The sequence below is a fragment of the Aptenodytes patagonicus genome, chromosome Z (genome assembly GCF_965638725.1).
Source record: "Aptenodytes patagonicus chromosome Z, bAptPat1.pri.cur, whole genome shotgun sequence".
Classification (NCBI taxonomy): Eukaryota; Metazoa; Chordata; class Aves; order Sphenisciformes; family Spheniscidae; genus Aptenodytes; species Aptenodytes patagonicus.
In genome coordinates, this window is record NC_134982.1 from 39500845 (window position 1) to 39518283 (window position 17439).

The 17439-nt window shown below is 39.3% G+C and overlaps 1 protein-coding gene across 7 annotated transcripts in view; it reads right to left on the bottom strand.

Moving 5' to 3' along the window:
• Window positions 1–404: 404 nt before the first annotated feature.
• TJP2 (tight junction protein 2) overlaps window positions 405–17439 on the bottom strand; it is a 67597-nt gene continuing 50562 nt past the window's right edge. For all 7 annotated transcript variants that reach the window (XM_076362781.1, XM_076362780.1, XM_076362775.1 and 4 more), the window contains 18 exons: window positions 17302–17405; window positions 17004–17157; window positions 15855–15963; window positions 15604–15743; window positions 15026–15092; window positions 12818–12968; window positions 11946–12054; window positions 11031–11241; window positions 8987–9174; window positions 7804–7899; window positions 7617–7696; window positions 6363–6573; window positions 5836–5936; window positions 5251–5463; window positions 4788–4898; window positions 3466–3804; window positions 2952–3037; window positions 405–1314 (listed from right to left, as the gene is read on the bottom strand). In XM_076362781.1, coding sequence (XP_076218896.1) covers window positions 1146–1314; window positions 2952–3037; window positions 3466–3804; window positions 4788–4898; window positions 5251–5463; window positions 5836–5936; window positions 6363–6573; window positions 7617–7696; window positions 7804–7899; window positions 8987–9174; window positions 11031–11241; window positions 11946–12054; window positions 12818–12968; window positions 15026–15092; window positions 15604–15743; window positions 15855–15963; window positions 17004–17157; window positions 17302–17405 — 2639 coding nt within the window. In that variant the 3' untranslated portion in view covers window positions 405–1145. The remainder of the gene's footprint in view (window positions 1315–2951; window positions 3038–3465; window positions 3805–4787; window positions 4899–5250; window positions 5464–5835; window positions 5937–6362; window positions 6574–7616; window positions 7697–7803; window positions 7900–8986; window positions 9175–11030; window positions 11242–11945; window positions 12055–12817; window positions 12969–15025; window positions 15093–15603; window positions 15744–15854; window positions 15964–17003; window positions 17158–17301; window positions 17406–17439) is intronic.

The following is a 17439-nucleotide window of genomic DNA, read 5'->3' on the forward strand; positions in this document are numbered from 1 at the left end:
CAAGAAAATTCTACCTTTTTTTGCTTTAGGAGAACATTAGAAAACCATCTTTTCTAGCACATGAGCAAAATAAATTTCTCTATGAGCCTTTCAAGAATTTTTATTCTATACAGCAGAATTAAGGATAAAGAGCAGGAATGGGAAGGCAGAAAATACTCTAAAAGATAAGTCTCTTGCAGGAAGTCCGTAGTTCTGTGTCAGTTTTCTTTTAAATCACAACAAATCTTAAAATGATGTTCAGAACACTGGGAAGCAACATCAACAGTGACATTTCCCAGTTACCTGAACAGCAGGAGATGAGACCTTGAACTGAACAGTGTACTGCTGTAAGTATACTCATGAAAGTCAGAGACGCTAGAAGACTAACACTGTTGAAAAGAAAAATAAGATACACAAGGTTTGTCTAGAATATATCCTTTATTATTTGCAGTCTGTGTAAATTTTAATACATGATTGAATTCCTACATCATTTCCTCTGTTTAAGCACATCCTGGTCTTTTCCAACAACCCAGTCAATTGCACCTCTTATGTACAGTCAGTATTTATGAAATATTGCATATGCATCTACAAACTTAGAAAAATAACATGCAAGGGAAATTGTTACCATGAAACTGATAAAAAAAGATAGGTAAAACAGTCAATCCCCTTTTAGTGTGTTATGGCTTTGCACCAAGTATCAGATGTCAAAACAAACAGTTTAAGATGCTTCTTGTTAAAGGCACTTACTGTTCTTCAAATACACTTTCAAATTTAGTTCTATTGCATTAAGAAGTGTATCTCTGGGATCATACTTTCATAACACGGCAGAACAGTCCAAAAAGGCAGCATTAATAAAAGGGAAAAAAGGGTTTTTATGTTAAAATACGAAAACACCAAGAATTAACACAAACTTTCAGGATTTGGTCCTTATAAAACAGGCAACAGCATTCAGGCAACAGTGATTTCTTTTCTTAGATGCTAACAAAATAATATCCCCAAAAACGAACTCTTCCAGTTCCAGCGTATAGATATGTCTAAGTTGAGTAGCGTACCCTCTAACACCACCCGCAATAAAAATATAGCTTTTCAAGACTAACTACTGCTCCACTTTGGCTGTGAAGGAAGAAACCTCAAAAGGAGCATTATACACGCAGATACTAGTAAGCCTACAGTTCTGTGTCTCTGTATCTGGATGGCTGTCCGTAATACCCCTTCTTAGAGTGGTCTGATAGCTGCCGACGGTACTCCTCCTCCTCCTCTGCATCGCTGCCGTAACTGCCACGGTTCTCTAGGTAAGGTCTAATAGGAGGTTTCTGGGGTTCTGGAGGTCTGGAGCTAACACAGCAAGACAGGGAAAGAGAGAGAGATAATATTTACTTCCATTCTGAAAAGCTGAAAAATAAATTACACTCAGTACCGGCTTTATGGCCATGTACAACCTAGAAAGGCACATGGAGCAAATGAAACCCCTTCTAGCCCATAAACAATTGCATGGCCATGGTAAGCCTATCTGGAGAGGCATCTTATTTCCATCAAGCTGGAGCCTGATGTTGATTTGATCTACTCAACCTACCTGGAAGAATGCCAAATTTAAAACGATTAAACACCCCTGCACACACATCAAGAGCTTTATAGCACTTTATTCCCTGAGCAGAGAGGTTTTCAGCCATTGCTGCTACCCCAACTGACACTTTCCTCAATTATTTTTGCACCAGATTCTTTCTGTGCCTGCTTCTTCTTTTGCATCCCCAGTTTCCTGTCTCAAAGTCTGAAGATTTCTTATGTGACATTTCTAAAATTGATAGCCTTCTCTCCTCACTCAAGGTTCTCACTAGGGCTCTTATCCTTAAAAGTGGGCAGAACTAACCAACACATTTGCTTTTTATACATTGTGGTGCTACTCATTTAGTGTGACACTAAGCAGATATATAGAAATAAAATCTGCCAAGGAAGGGCATTTCCTCAGTTTCAAAAGCCATGATTTTTGCAATCCTGCATTGTACAAAACCAAGATGTTATCCTCCTTCCATATTGCCCCAGTGCTTAAACACTCCCTCTAGGCCAATCATTAACATTCCTGTAAAAAGGCAACAGCGCTGATTTCTGTATGTAAGCAAACACTCTGCACGTGGTTAAAGATTACTTTTTAGTACTTCTAAAAAGCTTCCAAGGCTATAAAAAGAAGTATGCTTTTCTGAACACACCAAGGAAACCTGAAAATAATCACTTCATGTTTTCCATTTTTGCATTTTAGATTATATACTATGACATCAAAGGATTTGATTCACTAGGAAAGAAAGTCCCATTTCTATTGGCTATTACTAAGAGGCAAGAAAAACTTGAAGTCCTGCAGAGCAGAAAACAAAATGCATCATACAGTGTGTTAGCTCTTGCAGAGGTGACTGCTCAAGTCATAGAAATATGGGGTGTGTAGGGTAAGAACTCATTGGATTTTAATGAAAGACTACTACTCTCATGAGACTTGATGGGTGACCTCAGGCAAGTTTCATCCTCAGTTTCCCTACCCACAAAATGCATCTCTAACTGAATAAGCATTTAAGTAATTAAGTGTTATTAAGTAATTGAAACAGCAATTATTTTTAGGATAGACTAACAGTCATCAAATATCTAGCACAGGAGAATGGACATCAGAGGACATGAATGCAGAAAAGCTTCTGAGTAATACTGATTGGGGCAAAAAACTGGCTCTGCAAATATTTCAGCAAAAGAATATAGTGTTTCTCCTTAGGTAACTCAAATACTATGAATGAACAAAAAGAAAAAAGTATCCTGAAAAACAAGAAGAGTTCACTGAAATTTTGCCCCACCTTTACATAATCTTTGAGGCACAACAACAAAGTGATATACCAAGGCAGGATTATTTGTATGAATAAAAACTGGCAAGATTGGTTTTCCTCCTGCTGGTGAAGTAAACAATCAAGACAGAATACTTTAAACTGGATACACCTTACCTCATAGGCTGGGGCCAGTTCTGTTCTGACTTCGGTGTTTTGACAGGGACAGCATATATATCCGGGTGCTTCTGGGCTATTTCAAGCTTTAAAAGAAAGTAGGAGAAAATAACTGTTCTTTTTAAGTCTATCCATTAGGGATCTTAGACTGTAGATCTAGCAGGTCACAGCTACATCTGAAACAATTAAAGCCCAAATTGATAACTGATCTTATTCATATTCCTACAATTATATAATCTTGTGCTAGAGTAGCAATTCAAAGTGCACGTGAAAACAATGGATTGCCAAAAGCAACAGGACTATTAGAAGTCAGCTTTCTGTAGTTACAATAGGAAGCCTTAAAATACGTCCTCTTTTTACATCCGAATCCACACAATGGTATGTCTGTATGTGTGGTTTCCCAAACTTCTCCCTCCAGAGGCAACACAATGCAAGGGCATGATTTTCATTTTCAGGATGCAGGCTGTTCTATATGCTGGAAAGCACAGCAGGGGGAGAACGCATCTCTTCATACCCTGGCATTCTGGGCCTCTTGGAGCTCTTGCATTCTTTGCATCCTCGCCTTATGATCCATCTCCTCAAATATTTTTACTTTCCTCAGCACAGATTTTGGAGTATTTTCTTGTTCGCTTCCTTCTTCTTCCAACTTTGCCTCCTCCTCCTCCTCTGCAGGTGGGACTGCTGGCTGAGAGTTTCTCAGGATAGGACGCCCAAAGGCAGGTTTCACAGAAACAGGTGGTGGTGCTGCCTTAGCTGATACAGTTGAAGTCTCACTGCTGACAGCAATGTTACTTGATTTGGAGTCATAGTTCTTGGGGAAGTCATATAGATCCTCTTTGTTTTGTAACTTTCCCTGTAAGTGTAAAACACGCAAACAAAGTTCACATCAGCAACTTCATAATTTTCTTTTCAAATGAAGGCTTTTAACTGAAATTAATCATTTTGCCTATGTGTTTAACGGTGTCAATCTTCATCCAATGTAATACTTGAAAGGTATTAGAACTGCTGCAACATTTTGGCCACACACTCATACACTACACATTAACCTATAGAAGACTAGCACATTTAGACTTATTTGTCCCATTTGTTAAGGATTACCAGAACTACAACATGTGTTAGGGGACAGCACAGAGAAAACTGACCTCCCAAATGATTTGTCAGTACTACCTAATGTAGAATGTCACTACCAGGAGTTTAGAAGTGCACAGGACCCAAGTCTGTTTTCTATTCCATCTTCATTTTCCTTACACGTGTCCTACTCTGCCCAATCTCCTTTGTCAAGGCATACTTGAATATATTTTCAATACATGCAGTATGTGAGGGCACCCATTCTCAAAGAATGGACTTTGGGGTCAGGAGAAATCAGGAATTGCTAAGAGAGAATTTGGTGTCCAAACATCGTAATTTTTTTCCCTCCATCATTCCTGAGCAAGGTGTGAATAAACAGTTAACATCAATTTCTAGTGATGGAGACTGATTTCAGAGGTGGTAGATTCTGGTTTTGTGCTTCACAATAACGGCCATCAGATACGCTTTTCCTGACCATTAGCCTACATTTGTTCTTGCTGAGCTAAAAAACTGCCTTTCAATTTGTTAGCAGACACAAAAAGGAGCCTACTTTCTTATTCCATATAGAGATCACACATATTTGAAGAGAACTGTTATTCTTTAAGTTTTCTCTCTGTTTGATCCTGCAACACCTTCAGTCATTGCCTCTCTCCACACTTAAAATGTTTTCTAGTCTCTGATCATTCCTATTGCTCCTCCTAATGTGCCACCCTGGAGAGTTCTCCAGAAAGAGGAACTTCATATTCAGACTTGTTTCTACAAGTTTACCTTAGGTGGTTCAGGCTTGAATGCTGGAGGTGGACTCGGTTCTCTAAGGATCTCCCTGCTACCAGCTTTTCTCAACTGAGCCCTTGGTTCTGGACTAAATTTTTTTGAAGTCTATGAAGGAAAACAGGAGATAAAAATCACTGCAGTATCCAGTAATTCAATCATTTTTTCTCTCTCTCAAGTTTACTATTTTGGGAACAGTAACCAGGAGTCAAATGACTGTCAGCAACCTGACCACAATCACTGCAGATGTAATTGCAAAGTTCAAGGTGATGAGACATCATCAGGAAACCTATCAAGTTAGGCAGAAAAGCAGAGCTATTATTATTTTTGCTCTACACAATGGAGCTCTAAAACACTATCAGAGGTAAGATATAGCTGCGGTTTAAAAAACTCTCATTATTAAGCCATACATACAGGACTTTCAGAAAGTACAGTCTTGTTGAAAATTCAGTCATCTCACCTCCTCATGATGCACAGGTTCAGAGGACCGGCTAACAGATGAAATCGTTGGTTCGTCCAAGGGCTCATCAAGTTCATTGTCAGTGTATGCACCTCCTTCTCCATCTGTATCCTCTAGGTCACTGATCAGCCGACTGTCACAACTCAAATAGTCAGCACCCATTGCAGTAAGGTAAGACATACGATCATCTGCATCATCTTCCATGCCATCCATCTAGAGAAAAGTTAGTAAGAATTAAGGAACAAAGATTAAATATATAAGAATTAGAGTCTAGTTAGGTCTCAACTTCATGCCAAACAATTCCTTAAGAATGACTTTGCAGAACTGAAAGAAACTCCAATGCAGAATCATAAAGGGAAGTCCTGTAAAAGTTTATCCCTCCTCACCACTCTCCCCTAGCCACAGCATTAGTGATGAAAGCTCCGAAGAACAATAGTAAGTAATGTTTTATTACCAAGAAAGATATCAGCTGACTACTTGTCTAACCTATCCAGCATGGGCAAACAAAATTTTGCGCAATTTCTACTGGCAAGAGATATCTTGAGACATCTGTATAGCTTCATACAGTATGGACTGACTGCTTACCTTTCCTTCTGATACCCATACTGCTTCTCCTTGCTGTTGCTGAATTGTATCTTTCAGACTACCATACCAGCTATCGTTGGTTGAATTCAAATTGATGGTGGCTGTAAAAATTGAAGGAAAAAGTATATATACACAGCAAATGCAATGTGATCCTTTATCCAGTCTTTGCTGTTTAACACTTTTTGTTTTAGTTATGCGAGAATGTTAAACAGCCATTTCATTTAGATCATTGACAGAAGCATGGTATTTTTATTTTATTGTTTGTCCATTCCCCAAGCTTATTAAATCACTTATCTTTTAATGACAGTATGCCGATTCACCATTTCTTTTGTGTTACAATTTGGCTGAACTAGGAACTTTGGAAAAAAGTCAATGCAGGGATTGCTCATGACCATACCTTCACACCCTTTTAGTTCCAGCCTGCATGAGTTAATCTGCAGAGTAGTAAGTGGATGTCTCAAGACTCACACAGTCACATCCACTGCTCTCTTGGAAAGCAGGTTAGACACCTTACCTGTCTTCCTTACCTGTAAAGAGGTGGGAACAAGTTTTCTTCAGTTTGTTTGCTTGCTCATAAAGTTTTCTTGAGCTCTTGTTAGATGTGGAACATAGCCTTTGTCTCATGGTTTTCACACCCTGCTTACTGTCTGGGTTAAAGAAGACCACAATTGGAAACCACTGGGTATAATTTAGCAGGTCCACTGCTTTAGGAGTCACATCCAACAGAGCATGTTTATCCTGTTAACAAGAAAGCCCAGTCAGTGTGCTGCTTGTGGGGAACAAGAGGAGGTGGTTGGAACATGGTATCCTAGGAAAACCAGGATATATTTGTCCAAATAAGACCACAACCTGTTTGATTTTTTCGCAGTTATATCAGACTCAGAAAGCACAGCAGGCAGCCTTTTTCTTTCAGCTCCATTTTTCTGAACAGCTTTTGCCATAATATCCACATTCTTATGTTAACTAACTCTCATGTTAAGTAAAATGCACTTATTCCACTTTTTTTTTAAAGAAGTAGTGAAAGTTAACTAGCTTTTCTCTCTACCTGCCCCTACCACAGCTTCCACTACCACAACTATTTGGGTGCTATCTGTGAACTTTTATCTACACTTACTAGCTGAGAAAAATCTCACTTTTTTCATTTAATACATTCCTTCTTAGCTACTTCTAGCGCAAAGATGAATGGGATTGTCAAATGTGTGCTTCAGTGAGGCCTTCTGGCATCAGTTTTATTGGGCTCAGGACAATAAGCTGTGGAGTACATTCTTTTTGCCTAAGTTTTTTAGGCTTCTTGATTACCACCTACTTACTTGATCTCTAAACAGTATTATAAAAAGAGTCAATGCAGTCTCAGTAGATGCCACTTAGCTATGATAGTCACTTCCTGTGCTTCAGAGTTACTACTATTGAACTGAAATCTAAAACATTTAAGTTTCTGATAACAGTAAGAGCAAGTAGGGCGCTGCACAACAGTAAAGCCTCCATGGCAAATTCAGAAAGCATATAGTAAAACACAGATGCCGTTCTGTTCAAATTTAGAATGGACTAAGGAAAGAGAATTTAATTTCCAATATCAGGTTCACCCTCCCACTTGGAGGACAGCTATCAAAAATACAAAAATTGTTGTTGAACAATTTTGAAACAGCCCTATCATTAAGCCATTAAGTCTGCTTATTGCAGAAATAGATGCAGTGAAGATTTGAGGACTCTAAGTTTTAGGAGCAAACAAATCACATAGCATGCCTTTGAGTGTAAGCAAGTTTCACAGAGAAATACTCTACCTGCTCAATGATTTGCCTCACAGTGTTCAAGCGCACTACCCCAGTTGACTTCTCTGAACCTGCGTCTCTGGGTTCTGTCTCTGCAAAGACAACATTTTAGCTTATCTAGAGTGGCTGGGCAGCTGTGATTATTAAGTTATCCATTCTCTCAGTTAAGGATGATAAAGAAGCTAGGAAGACAACTTACTTGCTGTCTGGTACAGGTGAGGCAAATCATTTGACAGCTTCTCCATAGCGAGATCTGCAATAGGGCCAAATATCACCACAGGTCTCTTAAAACCAGCTGAAAGAAAAATATTTGGAGAAAAGAGATCTGATAAGACTGGTTTTTTATGGATAAGTGAAGTGGCACAGACAAGATCCTCAATTACTATGCAAGGTTATGAATAAGTTGAAGATATTAAAAAATGTATTTTAAAAATTTTATTTCTCAAAAGTTTGCGCAACAGCGTAACTCATACAGAAGCTATTTTTATCAGCTGAGAAAGCAAAGGAGATTGTTTTAATTTAACAGCTTCCTTATTCCTTCTAAGGAAGATGTACTGAGAGGATTCTACATTCTGAAAACATACAGCAGATCTTCAGTAATCTTTCCATCCAGCAAGATAGCATGAACATTGACCCAGTGGGTTTTGTGTGAATAAAGATACAAACGCTAAACCAGCTGCAGGGCAGCTTGAAGAAGCAAAGAAATGCAAAATTCTGTTATGCTTATGTCAAAGCAAGTGCAACACAGTCCTCACAAGTTAATGGGGGAATGCCATTCTATTGCTCAGTCTTTATCTTGACATCTGGGAGCTCCTTTAAAATACTTTTTACTATTTGTTTTGTTCCACGATACTGTCATGTGTGAATACCCAGAAAATTATCTTGACTTGCTCAACATCACTAGTAATATAGCTAGTTTAGAGTCACGGAGATGGACCACATCAACCTTGATTACATTTGGACAAACTGCTGAAAATACTTGGGTTTTATTTGCTCTCAAAGTAATGTTAAAGTGGTATTTATGAGCAAGCTAAAGATTGTGATTGATCACAAGCATATGGATTGTACTTTCAGAGCTAGCCAAAGGGAAGCTGAGGAAACAAGAACACCCTGCTTGTTTCTTCCTTTTTTCATTTTAAACCTTGAAATTGGCACATGCAATTTGGAGGCAAATGAGAACAGCAGCACTTAAAAAACATAAAAACCTTTTTTCTTAAGAGTAGTTCCTAGCATCCAGAAATTTGCATTCTGAGAAAAATGTCATCCCTTCCTGTTGCTCAAATTTAACATTGAGCCCAAGTTGTTTGAAATCACTTACTTAGTTGACCAAACATTTGGACGCTAAACCAGCCAGGCAGCTGGCTCACAGCAGTCTCACTTACCCTCACGCAACTGAACTCGCTCGTAAGCTGGGAATTTTGTGCTCACAGATGCAATAGCTGTCAGATCTTCACGACTCTTCCTCAGATTCTTCTTCACTCCAGATCGCTGGCCACGTGTTCTCCAGAAGTCTGCCCTATCGCTTGAGCCATCTTTTGGGGCATTTTGAACACTGGCCATCTGCTCAGCTCTGACAGAGAAAGCACAGAGTTCATATGTACAGAACTAGTCAAAGAGGGCAAAGGTGCTTTCACTGAAGAACAACGGATTTTGAATTTGCAACAGGTAATTTGCCAGACAGACAGCCATGAGTGGAGGAAAGAATAGAGACGTCCAGGTTCTTTTGCCTTGGAACAAACACAGTGTCAGAATGATGCTCTGACTCGCCACAGCTACAAGATTGCTGGACAGGAATGAGTCCTCAGGTCTTAAACTGTAACTCACACAAGCATAAATAGAAGAATGCAACTGCAAAGAGGTAGTCAGAGAGTGCAACTCTGGACTGCAGACCTAAGAAATTACTGTCACTATTCTCTTCTCCATTAGGCCTTGTAAGTTAAGTCACTACAGCACAGAAACAAAGCCTGGTTTGGTCAGATCAATTAACAGAGAGGACAGAATGTACTAGCCAGGATAGAGGCAGGGGAGTCACATAAGAAACATATTTCAGGAACTTCTGTACAATGCAATTGTGAGCTTTTTTCTTCCATCTTAAAATCACAACCATGCTCAAGACATTAGATACAGTCTAAAAATACCCTGATTTTTTTGCTGATGAATTTTAATACTTTTACTCATTGTGCACATTTGAACACTTACTATTACCTCACATGAATTTTTATTAGGAAAGCATATTTAAGCAAAAAACATTGCTGTGATTCACTCAATATTTCACACAAAAATAAGGACTACAGCTACCAAGAAATATTAGCCTTGGAATAAATTCTTGAAACATTTCCCGTAAGGATATACAAAAGAAAATCAACCACTGAAGTTCTTTTAAAAGATAAATCATCAGAGTATTCTTGCGCACAGTCATAAGCTTCCTAAGGTGCAGGGGTTTTTTGCTGTTTTTTTTTGTTTGGTTTGATTTGGTTGGGGACAGGGTGGGGGGGAGAAGGGGTTAAAAAAGGCAAAAAAAAGCAAAAATAGGACCCTCCACCCATCTTCTAGAAGAGGAACTGCAGCAGCTAGTGGTCAAAGCTTGGTTGATTGCCAAGACAGGAGCTCTAGGTCTGTGTTGCAAATACCTGATCTAGTATGTAGGTAACACCATCCTCTCTCATCCTGTCCTCACATAATGCCACGGTTCTAAAATCTACAGTTTTACAGGCACAATTGTTGTGAAAGTAAAGGCAAAACAATTTATTTATTCTTGTGTCCTGGTTTCGGCAAGGATAGAGTTAATTTCCTTCTTAGTGGCTGGTACAGTGCTGTGTTTTGGATTTAGGGTGAGAACAATGTTGATAACACACCGATGTTTTAGTTGTTGCTAGGTAGTGCTTACACTAACCAAGGACATTTTAGTTTCCCATGCTCTACCGACTGAGAAGGCTGGAGGTGCACAAGAAGCTGGGAGGGGGCACAGCCAGGACAGCTGACCCAAACTGGCCAAAGGGACATTCCATACCATGTGACGTCATGCTCAGTACATAAACTGGGGAAAGCTGGCCGGGGGGGCCGCTGCTCGGGGACTGGCTGGGCATCGGTCGGCGGGTGGTGAGCAATTGCACTGTGCATCACTTGCTTTGTGTATTACTATTTTATTTCAATTATTAAACTGTTTTTATCTCAACCCATGGGTTTTTCTCACTTGTGCTCTTCCAATTCTCTCCCCCATCCCACAGGGAGGCAGGGGGGTGGGGTGGGGGGAGACTGAGTGAGCGGCTGTGTGGTGCTCAGTTGCCGACTGAGGTTAAACCACATCTTGGGGGGGGGGGGGGGGGAGGGGGGGAGAAAGGTATGACATAGGAAGCAAAAATCATTTTTTGGGGAAAAAAAAATCTTACTTCTAACAATGGGTAAGACGATAGTACGCCACCTTACCTGCTCTTATTTGGAATGAGGCCCTTTTCCAGTTCATTTCCAATTCTCACGGCCAGCCAGTTTCCCAGTTTGCCATCATACAGTGTATCAACTACTCTGAAGATCTCCCCTCTGGTGAATGCTAAGCTCTGTGGTGACTCCTTTTCACACTCGAAGTGACTCCTGATGAAGAATGAATCTCCTCTGCCACAGGCCATGATGTCTCTGTAGACTAAAACAGAAACTCCCCTTTAGTTTATATTTTTTTAGACTTGAAAGAAAGATTAAACTGTCATTCTAGAGAATAGTTTTGAAACTCTTCCCCTCCACTCAAAAAGATGCAAAAAACCAGCCTTCACATCCATTGCCCTAAACACACATTATCAAGAGTGTTCTATACCTGTACACATACAGCCCTTACAGCTCTGAGGGAAGGAGGTACTTGCACCTTCCCAAAGCAAAAGGCAGCTATGGTACTTCAATATTACAGCAGGCTGTGTCTCCAACAGGAAAGCAAGAGGCTTTGCTTGCTCCTTAACCGTTCATCAATAAAACTGTCCATTTGCTGCTGTCTTACTGAATCCCTTATGACTGCCAAGGCACAGCTGAAAAGGAATGCTAACAGGAGATCTCGGGCCAGCTGCTACAGACAGAAGAGCAGAAAGAACAAGCAGTACATTGCCACTCTTCAGGATTAAGAGGAGATGCTATTTGCTAATAACGAAAGAGATGGAGAAGTGCTCTGAAAAACACATCACACATGCACATCTGTATGACCCCTGTGGTATGGAATACACCTATCTTCTAAACTACTGAAAAGGAGCGTAACTAAAATGCTATCAAGAATAAGCACAAGAGAGATTATTTGTGGTTTCACGGACAAAACAGAGCTTAAAAGCTTTATGGATATACACACATTTTGTTCAAAGCACCTACCTTCATATTTGCTCTGAGCCAAAATTGTCACCGTTTCACCTTTGGGAATTTCTAAGAGATACAAAACAGCATCTTCCCGAACAATGCCTCTGAAGTCTTGAGTGTTTACCTATGTAGCAAAAAAAAAAAAAAGTTAAAAAAAATCAACAACTGAAAGATCAACAATAAAAGGAATAACCAAAGATTTTTGTTTCATCTAAAAAATCTTAAATATTCTCTTTCCCTATCGTACTTTTTTTTTTTTAAAGTCAATATGGATGTCTGTTGCCATAAGGAATATTTTATTCCAGCCATTAACAGTAATCTTGCTGAAATAACAAGGTCCTGGATGTGCACTACTAGATTGTTTCTCCTACTTTAACAGGCTCCAAAAGGCCTTGAAAAATCAAGGCTATCACAAGAGAAAAGAGACAGAAGAGAAAATTACATTAGCCTCCTATTTGAATTTTCAGAAAAAAGAAGAATGTAAGAGGACAAAATGGCACAGATGATATAATTCAGAAACTGGAAAAATAAATCACCGTTACCCAAGGAAATTGGAGAAAGATGACAGAAGAAAAATATGCTGGCCTCAATTTTTTCCCCCTCCAGGACTAGGAAGAAGCATTGTACAGAAAATTTATACTCCCATCTTGGGGCATTTTTCTTGATTAATATTTCTCCTACCTACCCCTTACACAGAATCTTAAACAAACTAAAGCTTGATATACAATTCTCCTTCAGAAACTCATTTCAGTAAGATCCCTCCACCACACATACACACCTGCAAAGCAATAACTTGACTTCCCAAGATTATAATTTCTTCCATATTTCCATTAAGAAGCAAACCAAAAAATACAAGTGATTTGCATTTCAGGAACACATAGTTATACCTTAAGAATCTGATCTCCTTCCTGCAGTCCCTCCTCATCAGCTGAGGTGCCTTCTTGAATTCCAGCAATAAATATCCCTACATCATTTCCACCAGCCAGTCGTAGACCCACACTGTCCCCTTTCTTGAATCTCACCATTTTCGTATTCGGACTAAGAGGTTTACAGACAGAAAAAGGAAGTAAGGCCAGATGTTAGGCATATGACAATAACAGGTTGTCAAGAGAAAAAAAATTGCAAACCTTTCAACAAAATTATATTAATAATATTCTTAGCCCCTTTATTTTATTATATAGGCTATAATTACCCAGGTAACTCTTCAGTGAGGGAAGGAAGCGGAGAATTTGCATTTTTCAGAGTGGAAACTGAACTAGGAAGAGCAACTAAGTGGCATACACAGATTTGACAGAACAGGAAAACAACTCCCTGTTCTCGAAGTTCCAAAATAGTTCCTCACCTATTGGATCCTCTCTCAGACTAACAGCTGGGTTTTTTGTGAAAACAGCCTGAGTTACAAGTAATCATACTCATTGTTTTTCCCTCTATATGCTTGAGAACTGTCATATGAATTAAATTTATACCTATTTTCTTTGCAGTTTTAAATGTTTGTTAGACAGAAGTCTTCAAGTTTTCTTGTAATGAGAAATATTTCCAAGTATACTCTCCTGGTATGTTAATGAGCAGTCCTTTCATACTGCAGTGGGAGAGGCACTGGACTAGGCTCAGCTTTTTTGCTGTCAGAAAAGCTGTATGCCTGAGTGACCTTCCAACACAGAGGACAGTACTTATCTGTCAGCCTTTCTCAGTAATACCCTAAGCCTGTATTATAAATTCCCCTTCACCAAAATAATCACTTGATTAATTTGCACATGAATGACAACATATGCAGGGTCCAACCCAGAAAAGATCTGAGAAGAGAATCCATTTGAGAAAATACATCAAGCTACAGAATATCTTCAAAACCTTATCTTTAGGCTTCTCTTTACAATCTCACTGCTCCTCTCTCTTCAATTTCTGTATTTGGAAGCTCTCAAAAGAAAACATTTAAGTTGATTTCCTATTAATACAGTTTGCAACTTTTAGTATCTTAATTGTTAAAGAATCAACAGTACCAGGTTCCACTTGACCACTTATAAAAATAATCAAAAAAACCCCACAAAAATAAACTTTGGAAGCAATATTTTGTTCACTTCTAAGCAGAGACTGGAACAGCAATATGGACTGTACAGTCTTGGATTTGAAGAAAAGACACAAATTTCTGTACAGAATTTTCCAGCTTGTACAGAAACACACATATGTTTGGCCTTGTCTTGCAACAAGCTTGTTTACAAATTAAATAGAGGACATTCTCTTTGTATCTTAATATTGCAGGGAAGGGGAGGGTTGTCTTTTGTGTACATATAAAGCAATGAATGAGGTGTAAAATACATTTCCATAGAATTGCACAGGTTAGAATGGCCCTCTGCTCAAAGCAGGTTGTTCAGGGCCTTGACCAGTTATATTTTTGAGTATCTTTGGTGGTGGAGATACCACAACCTACAAGGGAAAGCTGTTCCAGTGGTTAACCACCCTCATAATAAAAAGTTTTCTTCTTTATGTCAAATCAGAATTTCCTGTGTTCCAGCTTGTGTCCCTTGCTCTTCGTCCTACTACTGTACCCCTGAGAAGAGTATGGCTCTGTTTTCTCTACACCCACTACCCATTAGGTCGTTGCAGACAGCAATAAGATGTCCCTTCAGTCCTCTCTTCTCCAGGCTTAAACAAACCCAGTTTTCTCAGTCTTTTCTCATATGTCATATGCTGCAGCCACTGACTCCCCAGACTCATGCCAGTGTGTCAGTGTCTTTCTTGTCCTGGAGAGCCCCAAAATGAACATAGTACTTGAAATACTATCTCAAAGTGCAAAATACAGCAGAATAAAAATATAAAAATATACCACTGTGTACATTCCCATGCAAACCCAGAAGCACAGGGTGTTCTATACCTTCCAGGTAGAAGGCAAGTCTATACCTTCCAGGCAGATACTTCTAAAACTAAGTTTAACTCAAATACAGTCAGTTAGAAGCCTTGTCATCTCTTCTTGGCATGAAGCTATAAAGGGAATATCATTCCAAATGGGCAAAAAATCCCCAAACCCATGCAACCAAGAACCGGGTACAAGTCACTGGAAGAACACTGAGTGCAAAAGAACACTGCAAGTGCCGCCTTACCCATAGATTGCTTCATCTTCAGGGCTGGGTTTAAGAATCGTTCTTGTAACTGCTTTTGGTTGAGACACTGTATGTAAAAGCCAACAGAAGTTACTGAGCTATTAAAGAAGTTATAAATGGCAGCAATTTTTAGCTATCAGATAGCAATCGAGCCCCTCCGTGCCAAAGATTAATACAGATTTAAATGTCAAGCATCTCTGACTAGAATTAATTTACTTCCTTTTTTTTTTTTAATTATTGAAAAAGAACAAAAAAGTCAAGGGAGAGATATACAACTCTTTCAGGCAAGCCAGATCAAACTTCAGGAATAGCTTCATTTGGCTGCTTAGGGCAATAGGCTACAGTAGATGTTCTAGGAGAGTACTTGCTTTTTGAGGTGATAATTCTAATAAGCAACTGCCTTCAAATAATCTCAGGTGTTTCTTCTCTCTCTGTGTACCACAAAGCAAAGACAGACCTCTTCTCTGTGTGTCAGGATGGGGCTGACATGAAGAGTATACTAGATACGTCAACATGATTGGGGGAGCATGATTCTGTGGCCAGGAAAAAAAAAGCAACCAAAAACTTCGAATGCTGACCTGCTGGGTCATCTTGGTGCTTCAGTTCTTTGTTTGAGTCTACAACTGTAACAGCAGGAGTAGCAATGTCACCAGTCGATTTGAATGGTGTAGGCATTGCTCCCATCCTGGACATCCTACTGGATGGATCATCTTTTGCACTAAAAGAAAGAAAAAGAAGAAAAACAGTGTAGTGAAATCAGGTAAGAATGCCATGTATTTTAAGAATTTCTTTGACAAGCATTAGAGAAATGGACTAGACCATTTCTTACTTTGGTTTCTCTTTCAGCTTTTCATTGGATGAATGCAAATCTAGATCAGAATGATGCAATCTGTCATCTTGAGGGGAGAATGATCTGTTTGACTCTATTTCAGAAATGTCTGTAAAGAGAGCAGCAAATCAAGAAATGTAGGATTTGTTTAAGTTATCTGCACATCTGATCACATTTATTTACAAAGCTTTCACATATAAAATATGCTGAATTTTTAAGCATACTCCCATTCCAAGTTGGATTTGACTAGGGTTCAAAAAGTGCTGTATGCCTTTTAGTGCTTCCACCTCCCATTCCCCCAAAAATATTTCAGGAAGGTTTCACACAACCTTTAAGAAACATGCTGACATCACACAACTACTTTGAGCATACCACAGACTCATTAACTAGTGTTAGCAGCCTTTTATCTGAGGTCTCATGGAGGTTCCCAAACAGAAGACCACCTTCACATTAACAGTCCTCACATCATTGCTTTTCAGTGACAAAAGAAACAGAGTAGCCCTCAGACTTAAACTGTATCTCAGTCTTCACAGTAAAACCTACAAAAAGTTGCACCCAGTATTCTGACATCAGAGAAGCAAATATCTTGCACTAAATAAAGTAACATCCTGCTCCCCAAAACATCCTGAGCCCTTCCCAAAGCGAGATTATGTTGAGACATATAGCTCATACAATGTGAGAGATCATTTGTACAGAACAGATACTGGAAATAGAAACCAGTTGTCCAGGGGGACTTAATTTCCTTTTGTCCTGACATTTTTCCCTCCTATTGAATGTTGTCATGAATGTTAATGCCCTCAGAAGGAGAGACCAGTCCAATCCACCTGTTTTAAAAATGGAAGTCTTTTATTAAAGCAACTGACTTGCTTGTTCTGAGAAGTAAGATTGATTTTGCCAGACCGACATGGCTTCTTCTATCTCTGCCCCTGCCCAAAATGTAATTATATGACTCCTACAAAAATATTCTTTCACCTAAAGGAAGTGGGTTTGATGCTTAATTGGCTATTACTTAGGTTTGTTTGTGGTGGTTTGGTTTTGGTTTGTTTTTTTTTTTAAAGAACCTAGTACCACTCTACCACAGCAGAACACTATAAGCTCCATTCTGTCCCAGCACAGAGTCCAGAACTTTTTATCCACATTAAACCTCACCATCCATTTCTGAGTCACTGTCGTTCAATGAAGGAATGTTGAGCAGCGTCTGCTTTCTGTCCCTGAGGACAACCAGCTGCAGCTTCCCCCGTGACTTCTCAATCAATTTGCGGGCATCAGCTAAAGACATGTTCTCTGTCACTGTACCATTGATCTGGACATAAAAAGGCAACAATAACACTACAAGTAAACAAGTCCATATTGTGCTCAAGTTAAACTTGACTATAACATAACTTACTCCAGAGTAACCACTATAACAAATGCCTGCTAAACTGCTAGCAGTATAACCAGAACAGACCTTGAGAATGATATCCCCTTCATGAAGGTTGCCATCTTTGGTTGCTAGGCCAGTACGGGTCATTTCTTTTATGAAGATCTGACTTCCAAGCCGGAGACCATATTCTGGAATCAGGGAAATAATCCACTGTAGTTTAGA